At 42.7% G+C, this 22,557-nt stretch overlaps 1 protein-coding gene across 2 annotated transcripts in view; it reads right to left on the bottom strand.

Moving 5' to 3' along the window:
- Positions 1 to 22,557, bottom strand: part of GRID1 (glutamate ionotropic receptor delta type subunit 1) — a 670,781-nt gene that overhangs the window by 33,182 nt on the left and 615,042 nt on the right. For both annotated transcript variants that reach the window (XM_065894102.1, XM_065894104.1), the window contains exon 13: positions 21,205 to 21,400. In XM_065894102.1, the coding sequence (XP_065750174.1) occupies positions 21,205 to 21,400 (196 nt within the window). The remainder of the gene's footprint in view (positions 1 to 21,204; positions 21,401 to 22,557) is intronic.

The raw sequence follows: 22,557 nt of genomic DNA, 5'->3' as shown, positions 1-22,557 counted from the left end.
AGTGATTCAGCCTCCTTCACAGAGCACAGTGTAGTGAAAAGAGCAGGATTCTGAATGAAGACAGACACGCTGCCACATTCCAGCTCTCTGGTGAACCTATAGACTTGGGGCTTGAAATGAACCTACAGACTTGGGGCTTGAGGATGAAATTACAGGACACAATGCACTGTGCCTGGCACACAGTGAGGACCCAACACAAGTTCCTTCTTCTCTGTCCGGCATCCCCCAGCTCAATTCAGAAGATCAATACCTCAGCTGTCATTGAAACAGCTTTCCTCCCACCCACTCCCCTCTTGCCAACCATTCCTCCACCTTGACCAAGTCAGCAACATGCTGTGTGTGGGGGGCGTGTGTGTGTGAGTGTGTGTACGCGTGTGCCCATGAGGATGTGTGTGCATGAATGTATGCATGTGTGGAAGTGTGTGTGTGTGCACGTGTGAGTGTGAGTGTGCCACCACATCCCCCAGGGAAGCAGAAGAGAGGTGAACCCAGGTACGAAGCACCTGGAGACCACACAAGGTTCAGGAAAAGGAGACCTTCAGCTGGAAAGAAGGAGCCTGTATCTCTTCGCTCTCTCAGAACAGTAGAAAGAGACCTCCAAAATGATGTGAAAATGTAAGGCAGACAATCAACAGGACCCTCGGAAGTGTTCACATGGCCTCCTCAGGAGGCTGTAAGGAAACCTGCCAAGCGAGGAGCGAAAGAGAATGACCCTTCACCTGGATCAGCCCCTGGACCAGCACAAACAAGCAAAGCCAGGGGGGCTCAGTGGGAGGGGGGACGGCAGCTGGGCTGTCCCACGGTTAGTGCAACAGCTGCTTTCCTGAAGCGTCCACAGGGTACAAAAACATCTGGTAGGGGGATGTCGTGTGTGTGTGTGTATGTATGGTCACGAGCACAGGCCTGAGCCCTGAAGTTTTGTCATGGTCGTTGGTCCCAGGGAGGTCGCCCACTACCTGGGCAAGAGGACAGAGATGACAGAGACACCCCAAGGCTACAGCAGCAGAGAACAGTTCCTGACGGCCAGGCAGTAGGTCTGCAAAACTATTTCTGCAAATGATTACCTGCCCTATCCTGGTACTCCTGTGTCCCAGAGGAACAGAGTCAACAGTGAGAAGCAGAGCAAGTGGTATAGAGCGGCAATTAGTTTTCAGGCCACCAATGCCATTACCTTCTCTTTGTTTCCTTAATTTCCTTTACAGAATGTTCAACTTCATTTCATAGAAAGTATGGCATGGTATGTGGGTGAGAGCAAGGGCCTGGAGACGGGGAGACCAGGTCTTCCCCTAGTGTCCTTAGCCAGCCACCTGAACCCTCTGAGCCTGAGTAACCTCTTCTAGAAGACAGGAGTAGCGAGCCCCGCCCACCGCTTAGGCTTATCACAGGAAGAGACAACACAGAAAGTGTCCGATGCATTGAAGGAACTCAAACAATAAGATACTATCCTTATGATCACGATAATCATCACCGGCATCATCCTTATAGCTTTAAGTTCAGATCCTAATTGAAATGCAGTTGCCTTGGGGTAAATAACACTTGAAATTGTCCTCAGTCATCCAGCCTGGTAATTTAGAAAGTGTGTTAGACGGGGTCACAGTCTTGGCCCAGTTACTGACTCACTACTGATTAGTAGAAATGGAAGATGAGCCCAGACAGTTCTTAAGATCTTCTCCAGCTTTAACATCCTCCAGGTTTATAACATAGACCAGTTGTTCTCAAAGAATGTTCCCTAGACCAGCAGCCTCAGCATCACTGGAGAAATATAAATTCTCAGGCTCTATTCCAGACCCAGTGAAAAGAAGACCCTGGGAGTGGAGCCCAACAATCTGTCTTAATAATCTCTCCAGGTGCCCCTGATGTGTGCTGAAGTTGGCATTCAATGATAGAGACCTCTCTGTCCATGAATTTCTGATCTCCTCTTCAGAGTAGGTTTAGGAAGGAAAAGAGTATTACGGCTCTAGGATCTTGAGTCGGGGCAGCAAATGGAGGAGGGAATAGCACAGGGTTGGGACCAGGGCTATTGAAAACAACCATTAAAGGAAAGTCACACTTTACATCTTCTTTCTGAATGTCCCTCTCCTTGGTGCTTTCCTATCCATTCTCCTATTACAAAGTTCAGGCTGAACTTCCACAGTACAAACTGTGTCCATTTTCCAAGGAAATGGAGACGCAAAAAGGACTTTGCCCAAGACACCAGAAGCAGCTATTCCATCAGAGCTTGAATGTCTCCCCAGGTCTCCTTGACTGCAAATGGCCTTTCCTTCTCCCACATCAAAAGTTCAACATCAGTAGCCCCGAAGAGCCACACAGAGCTCCCTGAGCAGCTGGCTGTTGTCACACTCCCAGATTCTGGACAAGCTTTGCTAATGATGTCTGCCTCCAGCACCTGACCTTACGGAGGCTTCATAGCTGCTTTCCCTTTTAGAGCCTCTGGCACTCTGGGGAGAAAGAATCTTATTTAGTGAACCACGTATTGTCTCAGTGGGAGAAGCTTTCTCACATCTCCAAGGGAGAAGAAGCTGGTTTGGTACAATGGAAAAAAGAAAAGTTCCAATTTGGAAGAATCAATGGCTCCTTCCTCAAAAGTCTGAAACTGTATACCGTCAGCAAAGCTAGGGGCCACAAACAACCTTCTCAGCAGGGCAAAGGGACACATTGATTTTCAATGATTTGTCAAAACTTTAAATTGTCCAAAGACCATGATAAACAACAATCTAATCTGAGTTATTCCACGGGAAAGATTAAGAATGATCTAAAAAGAGGCTAATTTGGTTTGCTTATATACAAGATAGATTAGGAAGAGACAAGAATACAGAACGAGAAATACCCATGTAGGAAAGGGAAACAACCTAAGAATACATGAACCCAGGAATCACAGAGGACAGGCATCCATGTGGTCAAACATTCCATGAAGAAGCACAGGCATAGGGCTTCGCAGATACTCCCAGCACGCGTGCACAAGCGCGTGAATACACACACACACGCCCGCGCACACACGGAAGGATGTGAGCCCCTTGGCCGGGCGTGTCCTTTTCACCGCCCTACCATGATGTCTGGTGTACAGCTGGTGCTGAATAAATATGTATAAAGTGACGAATGCAGAACTGAAGGGCTGAATACTAGAATCTGAGAAGCCTGAGGACTTGAATCAAAGCAAGCTGGGCTGGCTATGTCCTGTTTGCCCCTCCAAGTCTGCCTTCCACTCTTTTCCATCCTGTGCTCTCCTCCAGAGCCTGATTTCATGGATAGTATCAATGGTTACCTTTGGTCTCTGGCTAAGAGTCACTTCCTAAGATTCAGGAATAAATCAAATACTGATACTATTAAAACAACAATCGTACCAATAAGCACTATTCATTCAAGCATATGTTCTCAAACTTGAGAGGGAATGAGAAACCCCTGGAGGGCACGTTCAAATACAGATGATTAACCTCTCCCCAACTTCCCTCCTCCAGCTTCTGATTCATTAGGTCTAAAGTAGGGCCCACAAGTTTCATTTCTAACATGTTCCTGGGTGATGTTGATGCTACTGGTCCAAAGACCACCCCTGGAGAACTACTGTGTTAAAATACACTCTACAAGGCATTGCACTCATCCATTCACATCACCTCTTCTCTTTACAATAAATCTGAGAAGACCCAGTATTATTATTCCTATTTTTCAGATGAGATAACTTTGTTTAGGAGTAAGGTTTTGTTTTGTTTTTTTAATACATCTTTATCGGAGTATAATTGCTTCACAATGCTGTGTTAGTTTCTGTTGTACAACAAAGTGAATCAGCCTTGCCCAAGATCTCACCTCTCGCACAAGATGGGTATGACTCAAACCCAATTCTTTTTTTAACTTTTTATCTTATATTGGAGTATAGTTGATTAACAATGTTGTGTTAGTTTCAGGTGTACAGCAAAGTGATTCAGTTTTACATGTACATGTATCTATTTTTTTTTCAAATTCTTTTCCCATTTAGGTTGTTACATAATATTGAGCAGAGTTCTCTGTGCTATATAGTAGGTCCTTCTTGGTTATCCATTTTAAATATGGCATGTCAATCCCAAACTCCCTAACTATCCCTTCCCCCTGCCCCTGCCCCTGCTCCCACCTCCCTGGTAACCATAAGTTCATTCTCTAAGTCTGTGAGTCTGTTTCTCAAACCCAATTCTTATTAACTCAAATCCCACACTTTAGTCACTACCCTATGTGGCCTTAACGGAGCCCTTGACTCCATTAAGACAAAGTTCAAGTGAGACTCACGAAACTACACCCTGAGGCCAGTGTAGCTTTGCCGTCTGCAGCCACATCCTCTCAGTGTTTCTTTAGCCATAAAGGGTTGTTGGAAACTGGCAACCTGGACTATGCAGGAAAGAGAAAGAAGCAGTAAAGTTGCATGTGATCACGATTCATATTAAAGACTATCCCTTAATGTGTTCAGAGACCATCCCTGTGGGGCTTATGTTGAAGAGCCTCATTTTCTAATCCCATTTGTAGCTAAGGATCCCTTTATGGCCTTTGCTAAAATGTCAGCCTTGAGAGAGAGAGAAAGAGCTCTCACAATAGCCTCTCACTCTTTGAGGAGCCACAAAAGAGGTCATGTCCTGATCCAGATGGACTCCCATCCCTCACAGAACAAGTTCTGAGCTCTACCTGTCAGGATGTACAGCTCTGTAAACTCAAAGAATCTGCAAGATGCGCCACTAGGGGGCCTGCAGGGTCACGGCCCTGATAGAAGCCCACCTCGTGGTCCAGGGATGCTGAATACTCACTAGAAAGTGGAGTGATGGCTGCTCATCACTTCCTGACATAACCAGCTGAGGTCTGAGATCCGAGCTGCACGGATACATCCAAAACCTCTCAACGTGAAGATTCTTAAAATATTAGAAATACCAAATTTCACTGCTGGGCAGTTTCTTTACCAGGCTCCTCACCATTCCTGCTTCCTTTATCTGACCCCTAGAAGGCATGCTTTTCTGAGCTCTTACTGTTCTAATTACTCTTTCTGATTTGAGTTAATCCACCTCTCATTTCTCTCTCTCTCTGCTTCTCTGTCCACCTGTTGGTGTGTGTGTGTTTTACACACACACACGGTAAAAATTTTAAATGTAGGGTTCAAAGCCAATCTTAATACCTCTATGTTGGAGAGTAAAGGGACTATTTATTAGAGGTTCCCATTCCAGTGGAAACAACTACTTATACCCAAATAGGTTTTGTTGTTGTTTTTAAAATTGAGGTATAGTTGATTTGCAATATCATGTTAGTTTGGGGTGTACAGCATAGTGACTTGGTTTTTTGTTTGGTTATTGAAGATTATATTCCATTATAGGTTACTACAAGTTATTGGGTATAATTCCCTGTGCTATACAGTAAATCCTTGCTGCTTATGTATTTTATGTCTAGTAGTTTGTATCTGTTAATCCCATACTCTTAATTTGCCCCTCTCTGACTCCCTCTCCCCTTTAGCAACCATATGTTTGTTTCTGTCTGTGACTCTGTTTCTGTTTTGTATATACATTCATTTGTATTGTTTTTTACATACCACATATAAGTGATATCATACAGTACTTGTCTCTCTCTGACTTATTTCACTAAGTGTAATATTCTCTAGGTCCCTCCATGTTGCTACAAGTGGCAATATTTCATTCTTTTTTTTTTTTTTTTTTTTGTAGTATGCGGGCCTCTCACTGTCGTGGCCTCTCCCATTGCGGGGCACAGGCTCCGGACGTGCAGGCCCAGCAGCCATGGCTCACGGGCCCAGCCGCTCCGCAGCACGTGGGATCCTCCCGGACCGGGGCACGAACCCGCGTCCCCTGAATTGGAAGGCGGACTCTCAACCACTGCGCCACCAGGGAAGCCCTTCATTCTTTTTTATAGCTGAGTAACATTCCATTATATATATATATATATGTATGTATGTATATATATCTCACATCGTCTTAAACAGTCATCTGTTGATGGGCACTCAGGTTGATTCCATGTCTTGACCAGTGTAAATACTGCTGCTATGAACACTGGGGTGCATGCATCTTTTCAACTTAAGAGTTTTTGCTTTTTCTGGGTATATACTCAGGGGTGAAATTTCTGGATCATATGGTAGTGCCAATTTTAGTTTTTAAGAAACATGCATACTGTTTTCCATAGTGACTGCACCAATTTACATTCCCACCAACAGTGTTCAAGGGTTCCTTTTTCTCTTCATCCTCTTCAATATTTCTCACTTGCAGACTTTTTGATGATGGCCATTTTGACAGCTGTGAGGTGATATCTCGTTGTTTTGATTTGCATTTCTCTAATGATTAGTGATATTGACCAGCTTTTCATGTGCCTCTTGGCCATCTGCATGTCTTCTTTGGAAAAATGTCTATTTAGATCTGGCCATTTTTTGACTGGGTTGTTTGTTTTTTAAACATTGAGTTGTATGAGCTGCTTGTGTATTTTGGATCTTAATCCCTTGTCAGTCACAAATATTTTCTTATTGATGATGACAGTGATGATGGTGATAGTAATAATAATAGACACATGGATGGTAGAAAGAGTGCGATAATCTTCAGGCAAATTGTTTAACCACTCTGAGTTTTACATTCCTTATTTTCAAAATGGAAATATTACAAAATGCCCTCAATGGTAAAGATAAAGTGTATGAACACAATAGCATGCATAATAATTTCTTAATAAATGTTATTTTCCTTTCCCTCTTTCTCCCTTCTTGTTGTTCCTGGACAAACATTATACCAACAAAATGGAAATAAAAATAAGCTAAACAAAAACTGCCAACAATCTGACTGACACAAAAAGTCAAAATTGTTCTCACCAGCTACTGCTTCTTGATTTTAATGTAATCAAAGAACAAAACAATTCAGTTCAAAATACAAAAACTTAAGTCATAAAACCTAAAGCCATAATACTCAGTGGAACAAATAGAATGGAATCAACCCACAATTATAGACAGCACTAAGGTGAAGTGTATCAGACTTGGGTAAAAAGCAAATTATGGGGCAGAGGAAATCTGAAGAATAAAATCAGATTTAAGGGAAGTGAACGTCCTCCCACGCTTCAAATGAGGAGTCAGAAAGAGAAAAACAAATACCGTACGCTAACACATATATATGGAATTTAAGGGAAAAAAAAAAAAGGTCACGAAGAACCTAGGGGTAAGACGGGAATAAAGACACAGACCTACTAGAGAATGGACTTGAGGATATGGGGAGGGGGAAGGGTAAGCTGGGATAAAATGAGAGAGTGGCATGGACTAGATAGCTAGTGGGAAGCAGCCGCATAGCACAGGGAGATCAGCTTCGTGCTTTGTGACCACCTAGAGGGGTGGGATAGGGAGGGTGGGAGGGAGGGAGACGCAAGAGGGAAGAGATATGGGGACATATGTATATGTACAACTGATTCACTTTGTTATAAAGCAGAAACTAACACACCATTGTAAAGCAATTACACTCCAATAAAGATGTTAAAAAAAAAAGAAAGGAATCAAAGTTAGCATGATGGCACAGATGTTGGTTTGATTCCAAAGCTTACCCTACCGAATTATAAAAATCACAAAAGAAAGTAATTGAAGAATTCATAACAAGATTTGCTTGGCAATGCTCAAAACCCAAAGCAAAGTAATTTAATAAGGGAGGCACAGTGGGGGCCTTCCTTGACCTTAGCACTGTATTATCCCAAACCAATCATCATCAAACAAAATTAAGCTGTAGGGCATTATGAAGGGGCCAATGTAGTCAACTACACAGAAACCTGCTCCAGGACACTGACTAAGCCCCCTGCCCTCCCCACCCTTCCTCATCCCTTCTTGCCCCCTCTGCAACTAGATCCCAGCAATCCTGCTCATTCTTGAAGAAAGATGCACATGGATGCATTTCTGAATACTCTCATTTCTTACTCACTGAACATTAATTTTGTTTGATTTTTGAAAGGATACAAGGTTTTGGATGTCCATGTTCATTGCCCTGTGCCTACCTCTGCTCTTGGCCCTGGGGACAAACAAATGAATAAGAGACAGGCCCAACCCTATGGAGGCTCAGAGTCTAGTCAGGATGTGACAGAGCAGGGCACTGAGGATGGGGGTGACATCTGATGAATCTGTACTCTGGGATGCATAGGGTGTTAAGGGAGCCCCTGGCCCTACCCTGAGAAACTAGAAGCTCCAGCAGGGGGTCGGGAAGAGTGAACCCTTCTGCTGAGGTTGGAGAGATAATCAAGAATCATCCTGGCCAACAAAGAAAAGGAAGGCTTTCCAAGCAGCACGTACCCAGGTGTATAAAGGTGAGGAGAGGGGAAGGAACTGCTCAGGTTTCCTGCGATGAAAACACTAGGTAAGTGGCAGCAGGAGCTGAGGCTTCATTTTGATCATACGTCTCTTCCATTTTTGCACAGTGTCCCAGGTAATGACACAGGTGCTGGAGTGAGAAAAATACTGAGTTCAAACCCTGGGTCCGATATTGACCCAAGCTTGATTTTCAGCAAGTCCCTTGCCCTCCTTAAGCTCTAGTTTCCTAATTAATAAACGAGCTGTGTAGAAGCACAGTTGAGCTAATTAATGCACGGAAGAAACTTATCCCCACCCCTGATCCATCGAGGGCTCTCTAACAGTAGACACTGCGATTAAATTAACCTCCTGATTGTCCAAACATTGATGCAAGGCCCCAAAGTTAGGAAGGAAAACTCTGGGCCAAGTAACACAAATCTTTTATGTTTGAAATAACATTCTGTCCCAAACCAGCCTTCATCTTCACTTTGACCTTACACCAAGTCTAACTCAATTTTATCAGGAAAGTATCAAGCCCACTCTTACATATTAACTGAGCTCACCACTAGTAAATGAGTTGACTAACGAAAGAATGAATGAATATAACACCCATATATTTCAAACATCAAATCATTGCATAAATACACATTTGAGGAAGGAGCTGTTAGGTGCATCAATTTTATTATTAAACAAAGGTAGGTGTCTAACCATGATCTTATTCAGTTTCCTCAAACTGCCAAAATTCATGAATTTTGCCTAATGTAGGCCAAGGAAAAAGTGAGTCGAAAAGAAAGAGACTTCTTCTCCACTCCAGTCCCCAGAATAATAAAGCAAAATAAAGTCAAAATTCATATGTACCTACATAAGAGAAAGAGAAAGAAATTCTAAAAAATCACTATAAAGGATTTGAGAAAGGTAGAAAAATACCAATTTATTAAAAGGCTTTTCCTTCTAAAGATAAATCCACAAGGATTTAATGAAAAAACAAAAACAAGAAACAACACTGAAGCCTGAGTATTCTTTTGATCCCAAAGATAGAATGTAATTTATTCAAAGCCCTGCTTTTGGCAGTACTCAGGAGTGTTTTGTTGAGAACTTTAAATGTTTATATCCTTTTCTGACACCATATTTCCACTTTTGAGAATCTGACCTGAAGAAATAAATATAGTAACTGAAAAACCATGAGGCACGAAGATGTTCACTATAATGTTATTTGTTTTGTGAAAAATTGGAATCGACCCAAATGACAATCAAGAAGGAAATGTTTAATTTTACATCTATTTGATAAATATTAAGTAGCCACTAAAATGATTTTTGAAGTTTTACAACAGTGTTAAAAAAGTACAGGATAAAACATATTTTCTCTAACATCATAATTATGTAAAACATTTGCAGAGATTCAAAAAAGACTCCCCAGAAATACCCACAAGAATTCCTAGAGCCTTATTTAGGTGGTGAAAAACATATGTGTAACTGGTTCTTTTCTGCTTATTTTTAGAAGTAGTCTAAACTTTTAAAAATGGTGACATGTATTTATTTAAATGACATACACATTTAAATTATAAAGGTATAACCTAAGATTTCCTCTCAGAACCTCTTATTTTAAACATTGTCATGGATTGGGGGCTATTTAACCTGAGTGCCCTTGGAGTTGGGTTGGACCACAGATTTAAAGCATGTGAAGAAGGCTCAGTTATATTACAGGGTCAAGACAGCCAGAACTCAGCCTGAGACCCAGAGAAGGGGTTCTGTAGACAGCAATTGTTAAACAGGGAAAATACCACTGCCGTCATTCTCCTACAAGGAAACTATACATTTAGTAGAAATAAAAATGAAGTTTTGTTCACATGGCATTCCACTGTCTTTTCTGTCTCTCTGGTTTCCTTTATTTTTCTGTGTATTTTATTTCCTGCTTGTCAGTTTTCTCTCACATTCTCACATTTGTATCTTCAAAACTGAAAAGGAATTGAGGCATTCGGATTGTAAAATGTAGGTACATGACAGGACTACCTTCGGAAGCTTTCCTCAACTTCACTAAGCAGAATAAATCCCCAATTTCTGTTCTCATACCCTTTTCCACACTAAATCACAGCCATTTGTTGTCCTCCAGAACTCAATAGGGATACCTGAAGAAAAAGACTGAGTCTGATGCTTTATATTTTGAGCTGATGATAATGAAAGCACAACATATAAAAATTCATGGAATTCAGCTAAAACAGTGCTTAGAGGGAAACGTATAGCTTTAAATACTTATATTAGGAAAGAAAACAGGAGTAAAATCAATGATCTAAGTTTCAACATTAAGAAGCGAGAAGAGGTAAGAGCAAATTGAAACCAAAGTAAATAGAAGTAAGAAAAAAATAACAAAAAAGCTGAAATCAATAAGATATAACAACAATCGAGAAAATCAATAATATCAAAAGTTGATGTTTTAAAAGGAACAACTATGTTCACGTATTAAAAAACTCAATAGTGTAAAGATATCAGTTTTCCCCCAAATGATCTATAGATTCAACGTAATAGCTATCAAAATCTCAAGCTTTCTTGAGGAAATTGACAAGATGATTATAAAATTTAAACGGAAGTGCAAAAGTTCTAGAATTGACCAAATAATCTTCTCTTGTAAGAGAAGAACAAAGTTGAAAGCACTACCTGATTTAAGGAATTATTATAAAGCTGTAGGGATCAAGACTTTTTTTATTGGCATAAGAATAGATATATAGATCAATGGAATGGAATAGAGAATCCAGAAACAGACCAACACATATATGTCCAGTTGATTTTCAATCAAAGCACCTAGTCATTTGTTAATTAAATACAAGTTAATTAAATACAAGTCATTTGTTAATTAAATACACCATTTTAAATAAATGGTGCTAGGTCAATTGGACAGACACATGGGGAAAAAAAGTGAATCTGGACTACTTCTTTATTCCATATACAAAAACTAATTTGAGAATGCAATGTAGACATAAATGTAAAACTTCTAGAAGAAAACTTGGAACTTTGAGGTAGGCAAAACTTTCTTAGGACACAAGAATTATTAACCGCAAAAGAAAAGAAAAATTGATATATGGGGCTTTATCAAAATTAAAATTTTCTACTCTCCACAAGACATCATTAAGAAAATGAATGGGCAAATTACAGACTGGGAATTGTATCTGGAGCACTTATATTTGATCAAGGACTTATATCCAGAATATATTTTTAAAAAACTCATCTAAATCAACAATGAAAAGACGAAGTGCCCAGTAAAAATTTAAAAAGGACTTGAGCACACCCCTCTCCAAGGAAGCAACATGGATGCCCAATAAGCACGTTAAAGTGCTGGACATCATTAGGCACCAAAGGAATGCAAATGAAAACAATGAGATAACCTCACAGCCACTTAATTGTTTACTGTCCCAAAGGCTGACAGCACTAAATGTTGGTTAGGATATCCAGCAACTGGAACTTACAAGCACATAAGCAGGATATCACTAGTGGGATTGTAAAATAGAATAATCACATTGGAGGTGGTCAGGAGGTTTTTTACAGAGGTAAACATACATCTGCCCTATGACCCAGAAAATTCACTCTATCGTATTTAGCAAAGAGAAATGGAAACATATATCCACAAAATTTTGTACAAAAATGATCATACTGCCTTATTCATAATAGCTCTAAATTGGCAACAAGTGAAACGTATGTCAACTGGAGAATGGATAAACAAATTAAAGTTTGTTAATATAGTGGAATACTACTCAAAGGAAAAAAAAAAGAAGAACTCTACTGATATCTACAGCTTCATGGTTAAATCTCATAAATATTTGTTGGGTGAAAGAAACTAAACACAAATATACATATTTTATATTATTCAATTTATATGAATTCCAAGAACAGTAAATTTAATCTGTGGTACCAGAAATTCATAAGTGGTCGCTTTTGAGGTTAGGGAGAGACGTTTCTAGAAAGTGACATGAGAAAACTTTTCAAGGTGATGGAAATGTTCTACACAGTTGGCCCTCTGTATCTGTGGGTTCTGCACCGAGAATTCAACCAACTGTGGACGAAAAATATAAAAAACAATTCCAGAAAATTCCAAACAGATAAACCTGAATTTGTTGCGTGCATGCTGGCACTGATTCATGTGGCATTTACATTGTATTTACAACTATTTGCATAGCATTTACATTGTATCAGGTATTGTAAGTAATTTTATAATGACTGATGATTATTTAAAGTACACAGAAGGATGCTTATAGGTTATATGCAAATACTCCACCATTTTATATAAGGAATTTGAGCATCCATGGATTTTGGTATCTGCGGTGTCCCGGAACCAATCCCCCTCAGATACTGAGGGATGACTCCATCTTCTTTTGGGTGGTGATTACGCAGTTGTACATAATAGTCTAAACCCATGAAATAAACATTTAATATAAGTGTATTTTATTGTTTGTCAACTCTACCTCATAAAAAGACTAAGTGTTATTTGTCTTTATATTTTTATTATGTTCTTTTCCTAATATATAGTAGGTGCTAAGGCATTTTGCTGACATCTACTCAATGTCAACCTTGTACTGCAATCCACACTGGACACTCTCCATTTTTGCACTGGTAAACTCAACTCATCTGGGCAGGCTTGTCTCAGTCTCACAGATAGCTCAGAGATGTGAATTCTCTTGACCAAAGCCACAGATTAAATCTGATTGAAAGTGGAACTTAACTTCACATATCCAAGCTCTTAGGAGGAAGCTATTCAAATTACATTTATTGAATGGATGAATAAGTGAATAAATGAAGGAATAAAGAGAAGAGACCATCCAACTTGCAAAAAGGATATGGTGCCTTTTGACTATTTACAATAGCTAGGACAAGGAAGCAACCTAAATGTCCATCAACAGAGGAATGGATAAAGAAGATGTGGTACATATATACAATGGAATATCACTCCGCCTTAAAAAAGAATGAAATGATGCTATTTGCAGCAACATGGATGGACCTAGAGATTGTCATACTGAGTGAAGTAAGTCGGACAGAGAAACAAGTATCATATGGCATCACTTATATGTGGCATCTAATAAAAAAGGGTACGAGCGAACTTATCTACAAAACAGAAACAGAGTTACAGATGTAGAAAACAAAGTTATGGTTACTGGGGGTAAGATGGGGGGAGGGATAAATTGGGAGACTGGGATTGACATATACATACTACTATATATAAAATAGCTAACTAATAAGGACTTACTGTAGAGCATACAGACTCTACTCAACACTCTGTAATGGCCTATATGGGAAAAGAATCTATAAAAAAGTGGATATATATGTATAACTGATTCACTTTGCTGTACATCTGAAACTAACACAACACTGTAAATCAACTATACTCCAATAAATTTTTTTTTAAAAAAAGGATATAGTGCCTTTTGAGCAAGAATGAAAGAAGAGATGAATGGGGAATTCTCTGGTGGCCCAGTGATTAGGACTCGATGCTTTCATTGCCGAGGACCCAGGTTCAATCCCTGGTCGGAACTAAGAAAGATCCCACAAGCTGCTCAGTGTGGCCAAAAAAAAAAAAAGAATAGAGGTGAATGATTATCCAACGTCTGTGAGTGTCTGAGAAGGAAGGAGGCGTGTAGAATCCCCAATGTGCACTGACTCAGCAGCAGAAAAAGGACAAAATATGTGTCTTGGAGCTTATGCCTACAAAGCCCACTGCTGCTACAGAGAACAGCACTGTTGGTTTCCACTGCACAGGGCTACCTAGTTTGTACCAGTCCTTTTTCTGGGGGGGTCAGACCTGCATCAAAGGATCCCTTTCATCAACTTGACCAAACCTTCCGGATCACTGAACCTAGCATCCCCAAGATATAAAGGAGTGCCATCCCATGTAAGCCTCTCCCCACTCCTCAGTAAGGACTTCCAGTATGCCATGGAAGCAGGATGCTTCCTCACTTTGCTCCCTCCAAATGGAGGGCACTGTGGGGCATCAGAGTTCCTGATCCTCCCATGGAAGACTGTAGTCCTTCTGGGGACCACCTTTTCTGCCACAAGGTATGGTTCCTGGCACTCAGCAGGGAGTGTGCACAATGAGAGTGTCCCTTGTCACAGAGCAGAGAGCCAGGGCAAGGAATGAAGGCAGGTGCTGACTGGTGATACCCACACTCAATCTGGCGCCAGGGCAAGCGTTAGATCAGTGTGGAAATAAATAAGATTTGTGGGCCCGTTTTCTTCCTGCATTTGCATTCACACTTTATGACCTCAGTGATATTTACTGAGTGGAAAAAACAACCTTCTGTTTCAACTGCTTGCCTGCGAAGTGACTTCCATCTGAAAAATACTATCTCCAGCCACAGGGTCTGAAACAAGCTACTTCTCTATTTATTCAAAGAGCCCAATGAGCTGTGAAGATTGACATTTAAACTATTAAACTGTATTCTATTTGACAATGTTATTACATATTAGGTTTGATTTATGGAAAGACTTAATAAATTGGCAGCCTGGGTTAGCCCTGACACTGGACAGAAATTGGGTTATGCTAGGTATTACTTCATAGAGTTGATCAAGCTAAAGAAAAATTTAAAAAGTCTTACTAACAACATTAAAGTCAGATTCCATGTGACAAAGTTATTAGCATACAAATTCGAACCACTTGTCAGCTCAATTCCGCATCTGAGTTTCTCTAATTGATATTTTTAATAATTGGGAAATCAAAAGATAAAATCACAGACTTAAATAACCTTTGCTATGTCACATGGAAAGAGAGCTAAGGCTTTTAAATATGGGAGCCAGGCATATATCTTGCTACTTTGGTGTAAAAGAGGAAGAGAAATAGAAGCACAAGTAAACAGTATGCAAGGGGGTGCAGACACATTGGGTACAGAAATGGGGATGTAACCCCATGGGAAGAGGCAAGGTTGAAGTGAGACGTGACTGTGCCATGGCTTACTCACGTCCACGTGACCTTGAACAAGCCACTTAATCTCCCTGAAGGTCAGTCCCATTTCTACATGATGGAGACAATAATAATCAAGTAGTTCTGTTTAGGATAAATAGAACAATATATGTAGATCATTTGGCAGAGTGCCTGGTACATAGTGACTGCTCAGTAGATTTCAGGGGGGAATTAGGCCAGGTCAGGAGTGAGGCTGGGTCCCAGTGTAGTGAGGGCAAAGACTGTGGGCCATCAGAGGTAGGCCTGAAAATAACAAGAAAGGACAAAGCCTGTATGCTACTAGATGGTATGGAACTTAGGTAATGGCATAGAGCTAGATAATGTATCCCTGCACGTGCTGACATGCTATAGATGACATAAAGCCAGAGGAGGAACTACCTGCTAGATGTGCTTATATGCTCTAGTAGGTAGTTTTATAGAGCTTAGATGATAAGCTACTGGATATGTCTATAAGTTATCAGATGGCATTGACCGATGGACAGTATCCCTGGAGCACCCATGGCTCTGGGCTAGGGATCCTCAAAACTTTTTCTACAAAGGGCCAGGGTAAGCAATATTTTAGGCTTTGGAGACTACATGGTCTCTGCCACAACTACTCTACAGAAGTAGGAGAAAAGCAGCCACAGACAGTATGTAAATGACTGAGTGTGTGTTCCAATAAAACTTTATTTGTAAAAGCAGGTGGTGGGCCAGATTTAGCCCATGGACCATAGTTTGTGGACCCTTGCTCTAGTCTGCCTCAGGCCTGACAAGTACAGGTGGCTGAGAGAAATGAAGGCAGCCTCTCTCTACTCTCCAAGGACCAGCAGGACCTCTTTCCGAAGAGGTGGGTATCAGACAAGGGACTATAAAGCTGTTTACCTCATCCCTCCCATCAAGGAATTCACAGAGGGTAACCTACTCACTGATGGCACCAACTACACCCCTGATTTATGTGTCTCTGCTCAGTCAGACAACAAACAGATGATTCATTCAGGGACAATTCAGTATTTATTGAGAATTACTGGGCACCAGGCAGGTTCGCTCTAAAAACTGCACACTGTGGGCTTTTAATAAATAAATAAACTTCCCTCCGCTTCCAAATCCCTTTCTGCTTTCTTCGCCAGGGCCCAGAAAGGGCTGCCCCCTCCTTATCTGAGTGATGGCTGGCATGAAGGAGTAGGTCACAGCAGTGGGGGAAACCATGACATAATTCCTTTCTCTGGTTCTGATACTGAGCAAAAGTGATCACCTCTTTCTAAGCAATTTCCCACCTAAATTGGTTTCAGGTCATTAAAAGCTGCAGCACAAGGAAAAAAAAAAAAATAGCAGCTGTCTGAGGTTACATTCAACACCAAGCTCCTTGACTTCAGCAGCAATTAGACACTGTTCCACTACCAAGCACTCTCTGGAAATGGAGCCAGGGTCACCAAAGAGTAACTGGAAATTAGAAGTTGGAGCACCCTCCTCTTGCTAAAGCAGTTTCCTCTGATATCTCTTGGGGGCATCCAGTCCTCACCTTTGACAGGCGGCCTGCATTGCACCCACGCGGGTTCTGTCTGGGATTCGGGGAAGCCGCTCCTCCCTGAATGTCAAGATCATGTCCATATTTCCCAATATGCTGGATTTTCCCTTACAGTTTCTGGATTCAGGATATGGCCCTCACTCAGGGCACAGCCATCCCCAGTCTGGTGTGCTTCAGGCTGGGGATTCATAAGGTATTTGAAGTCAAAACCTGGGGGTTGAGGAGCAGTTCCATAGGGGGCAGGGGACAGGAAGAGTTTCAGATAAACATGTAAGGACAGTAGCCACCCAAACAGGCACATGCAGAAGGAAGGTTCGAGAGTGGGATCTGAGCTCTCCTTGCAGTAAAAAATGTAGTGCACTCCACTTTCTGACAGTACTATAAACTCACTTATATGACACCAGTTATAAAACCCTTAACATTTGCCTAATGCTGACAGTCAGTTTTTTTTCTTAAAGATCCACGTGCAAGAGGGAGATTTGTGACCCCAAAGCTGGCTTGGGGTTTATAAAATGAATGTGTCATAAAAGCAACACATCCTCTGTACTGGAAAAAGATTAGATTCTGTACCATGAAGCTTTAGGCATTTACAAAGAACCCCTTATTTGCATCTTCCACCATGTATTTTTTTTTTTTTTTTTTGCGGTACGCGGGCCTCTCACTGCTGTGGCCTCTCCCGCTGCGGAGCACAGGCTCCGGACGCGCAGGCTCAGCGGCCATGGCTCAAGGGCCCAGCCGCTCCGCGGCATGTGGGATCTTCCCGGACCGGGGCACGAACCCGTGTCCCCTGCATCGGCAGGTGGACTCTCAACCACTGCGCCACCAGGGAAGCCCCCACCACACCACATATTTTTTTAACATTGTTTTATTCATGCGTAAGACCCTAAATATCACCAGAGGGTGATGATTTCTAAGGTGCCAACTATGGACTAGGAGTAAACAGGAGATGGGGAGATATCTCTCTAACGACCCATTTCCAGATCTACCGTGCTCCAGAGGGCGTTATTGGTGGCGTTGGCCTTCTTGAGGAACACCAGGAGTAGGCCTGCACCTGGGTGCCCGGAAGGAGAGAAGCGGCTGGTGTGTCTTAAAGGTCTTAAATCAAACTCTGCCTGGCTGGCCTGGAATTATTTATTTGAAAGTGCAGGTAGGTGCAAAGAATGAGATTAATCAACCCTTGGTTCAGGACACCTGTCCTTTTGTCTAGGAACAGCCCTCTTTTAAAATTAACTTATTAATTATTTATTTTAATGAGAAATGAAAAATTTTAAAAAAAAAAGGAAAGACTGTGTCTATAAAGCTAACACTGACCCTGACTTAGAGCCAATAATACGCTTCTCTCCTTCCTCTTGCTCTGTCTCTCCCATCTGTAGTAACCCTTACCCTGAGTCTTATATTTTATCATTACCTTGGATGTGTGTATGCCTGTGTTTAAAAGGGTGTTATGTTGAATGTTATTTTCTATTAGTTGACCTATACGAAATTGCCTTTAATGTTCTATTTTTTACTCAATATTATTCAGCTAAGATTCATCCATACTATTACATGAAGCTGTGGTTCATTCATTTCATTGCAGGTCTTATTTTTATTTTTTTTGCGGTACGTGGGCCTCTCACTGTTGTGGCCTCTCCCGTTGCGGAGCACAGGCTCCGGACGCGCAGGCTCAGCGGCCATGGCTCACGGGCCCAGCCGCTCCGCGGCATGTGGGATCTTCCCGGACCGGGGCACGAACCCATGTCCCCTGCATCGGCAGGCGGACTCTCAACCACTGGGCCACCAGGGAAGCCCTGCAGGTCTTATTTTTTAACTTGTTAATGCTCATCTGGATTGTTTCCAGGGTCCTGGCTCTATATGCAATGCTACCATGATCTTTCTTATCTCTGAGGTGCTGCAGAAGTTTGTTTTGGGTGGATGTATAGGAGTGGAATTGCTGAGTCATAGGGTATGCAAATGTTCCATTTTCTACTAGAATGACAAACTTGTTTCCAAAGTGACTGTACTGAGTACACTACCACCAGCAATTAACCCCCTGTTACGCCCATCCTTTCTACCACCTCTCATTTGGGGCAAGTCTAATTGAGGTAGAGTGAGTGATATATCTTTACGGTCTTGATTTTCCTTTTCTGGAAACACTAATGACTTTGAACAACTCTTCATATGATTATTGGCCATATGTGGTACCTCTTCTGTGAAAGTCCTGTACAAGTCTTTAGCCCATTTTTCTATTAAATTGTTTGAGCTTTTCTTATTAATTTTTAAAGGTTCTTCATATAACATCCATATAGGATATTAATCCTGTATTGACTGTATGCATTGTAAATATCCACTCGTAGTGTGTGACTTGCCTTTTTATTTTCTTTCAAGTCCCTTGTAATGAACAGAAGTTAAAGTCAAAAGCTGCTATCTTTTCTTTTATAAGTTCTTTTTGTAGCCTTGTTGCAATGAATCTTCATAAGCACCCAGTTTGGATGGGAGTATTGGCTCTCTGTGAGAGACAAGGAAATCAGAGAAGGGAAACTCCAAGGCCATTTGGCCCAAGCCTTATATTCATAAAAGGTCTTAAATCAACTTTGTGGTCATTATCTCCAAATGAGGTCACCTACAGCCACAAAGATCCACTGTCAGGGATGAAAGAAAACCCAGCAGCTCAAGGTGAGAGCGCCGTATTTCTCTGTGCACGAGAACGTAAGAGGTTTTAATAAACCTTGTGAGCATGGGAATGGCACATTTATGTTGCATTCTATTGTTTCTGTCAAGATATCACTTGGTTAAATATAAACATTCCAAATCTACCATAACGTGCACTTTTAAATGTTTTAAGTGTCTAAAGGGAACCCGAAACAGGAAGTTGCCCAGGCCTCTCTCAACACTGAGAGGTTCCCGACAGGAAGAGCGGTGTACTCAATTTTATGTCATTGGTGAGCTGTGGGACTGGGATTCGCACCCAAACGTGCCAGGCCCCAGAGCCCAGACACTCTCTGCTGCTCAGCTTCGCTAAACGACAGGGAGAAACCACTCCAAGCGAACTGCCCCGTGAGCACATGTGCCCTGGGGGGCTCCCACACCGCACAAAGAACTGCCTTCAGGGGCCAGGGCCTATTGCTTCTGAAGCAGGACTCAGGCTCTGCCTCTCTCCTTGGACCCATTTGGGGCTCTCCTGAGAGGGGCTGGCAAACTGCTGAGGACTCTTCTCATCATGAAGAGCAAGGTGGTGGGCCCTAGTGGCCCCTAAGCTTTCTGCAGACTGCCCCCTTACACCCACTGCCCTCTGCAGTAAGGCTAAGGGATGGCCAAATGGCTGGGGATGTAGAACACGGATATGTGTGTACATGAATATGTGTGTGCATTAGTGTGTGTGAGTAGTGGGAGCGTGTGCACGAGTGCCTTTGTGTGAGAGCCTGTAAGAAGGTTCCACAGAGGTAGAATTGATGGGTAGGGAAAGGTAGGACACACTGAGGCAGGCTGGACAGGTGTGTGCATGTATGTGTGTACGTGTGTGTGAATGCATGTGTGTGAAGGTTCCGCAGAGGTGGTGGGGTAGGTTGAATAGGGAACAGAAGGGAAGAGATGCTGAGTGAGACAGGCTGGACAGCTGGTCTACCCAGAGAGGCAGTAGTGCTGGCCACGGTGCACATCTTTCTTGCATCATTCACTAATGACCAAGAGATAGTAGCCTCTGCATGTGAGGGTCATTGGGAAGAATGTGCCACCACCAGCAACATCCTGATGACACCTGCCTTCATCCCACCACCTTCCTCCTCATGGACCTTCAAGGGTTCTGTAGCATGTGGCAGATAAATACCAAACCCCTCAGTCTGGAACCCCAGGCATCAAAATTAACGAGGAGTGTGACCCACCCTCTGATTCTCATCTGTATAACGGGATATTCATGATTAATTCGGGTCACTGTGGTAACTCACTGTAATAAAAGAGCAAAGTCTAACCCACTGCTGAAGAATGTAGTAACCTTTTCCTGCCCTTCCTCCTCCCATTCAGTCCCCATCCCGGGCTTGCTGTCCTTATCACCATCTCCCAAGCACACCTCTGCTCCACAGCTAGATCTTGCAGTGTGCCCACCCTCCCCTGAACCCTGTCTCCCTACGCCCTCTACCTCTCACCTGGTCCTCTGCGTCTGCTTTTGCCAAGTGTTCTCACCTGGGGTGGGGAGACCCCTCAGCGCCACCATCCTCTGAGCCCAGGAGGAGGGAGGTCCATGTCTTGGGCTTAACCTGTCTGCTCTTCCCTGACCCTTTGGAAACTTAGAAAAGCCATAAGGACCAGCCCCTTTGCTTCTCCAGCCAAAAATGGGTGTCTACCTAAAGAACGTGTGCCTCTTTACCTGATACCCACATGCTTATGCGAAGTGTGTATCTAGGCTGCTAACATGGATCACCTTGCAGGTGACAGGGATACTCAAAGGAGATGCCTCTGGGAAGGTATCTCCTACCCCAAGGATGACAGTCCCCATGGCCCCGTCACAGCACACACATGCCCAGGTAGCCAGCTCTCGCCTACCTTCCTGATGCCTTCTGAAGGGCTGGACACGCAGTTGTCAGCCCCTCCATTCTTGCTGATGGTCCGCCAGAGCTCAGCAAATGTGCTGTCTTGCTCTAGAGGATTGGTGCCCTTGGCTCGGAAGTACTCGTACACAGCAGAATCCCGGACGGTGCCGTAAGACATCTCCACTTGTTTGGACAGGTCCTGGAATGTCCTGAAATATAAAATGGCCATGAAACATGGGTACATGTTGCAACTTGCAGGGACATACATGGGCTACAAGGCCCTCCTGAGGTCGGAGCCTGGCTGTGGCCACTGTCCACATCCTTCACTGCCAACCCCCAGCTGTATGAGTCCCTCAGTCTGGAGCACCACTTGCCAGGGCCTCATTCTATCCCAGTTACGCTTCCTCAGTGTAGATTAATTCAATAATGTCACTGAACACCTAAAACCAGGTTCTGTGCTGAGCCTGAAGGATGAAAGAATGAGAAAGACATGCTTCCTGCCCTCAAGGAGCTTAGAGTCTAGCTGCAGAAACATACAGACAGACAGTCACAATGTGAAAGAGTCAGGGCAACATGGGAGGCTGTACACTTAAGGTCTCCAACTCAAATTCCTGCAGAAGCACAGGAAAGAGAAACACGTTGGCAAGACTGACGATGGTGACTGGTCTCTGACACTCAGAGATGGCGTGGGGCAGACACACACTCAGAGGTTGTGTCAGTGAAGAGGCTTGTTCCCTCCAAAGCTTGCAGCTGTTCTGGAGTTCCACCCAATGATTGCCTTTTAAGAATCTCCGCCCAGTTTGTTTTTCAATAAAGAAAGAAATCTGGGTTTGTACATGAAATCTCTTGACTTTGAAGTGTTGACAATTATTCAAAAGGTGATGAAGATAAAACAAAGCACTTCTGAGAGCCTCAGTCTGTTGTACATGGAGGAGAAGCAAGTAGCTCAGGCCAGGTGCATGATGCAGGGAGGGGGTACATCAGGTAGGTCCACTAGCTGTCCAGGAGCAGATGTCTGAGCTGGGGGCAGAGGAACAGTGCCTTCCTTGGGACAGAAGGAAGAGTCACATCAGGAAGGACCAACTGGCATAAAGTTTTCACTTGTCCCGAGATGAGCAGTACCTGACTCTGTGTGCTGAGAGGACAGAACTGCAAAAAACAAAAAGCTCAATGGTGAGCCAGTCTCTCTCTCCAGGCTCCAACCTGATCCCTCTTTATTTATTTCTCTTCTGGGAATCTGTCTCTCCTCTTAATCAACCAGAATCATCATCCCCACCTCTCACTGAGTTACCGTTCCCACAAAGAGATCCAGTCATTCCCACCTGATCTACACCACCCTCCATCTTCTGATCTCATCTTCCCCTGT

The sequence above is a fragment of the Phocoena phocoena genome, chromosome 16 (assembly GCF_963924675.1).
Source record: "Phocoena phocoena chromosome 16, mPhoPho1.1, whole genome shotgun sequence".
Taxonomy (NCBI): domain Eukaryota; kingdom Metazoa; phylum Chordata; class Mammalia; order Artiodactyla; family Phocoenidae; genus Phocoena; species Phocoena phocoena.
Note: the sequence above shows the minus strand (reverse complement) of the source record. Positions and strands in the feature narration are given on the sequence as shown.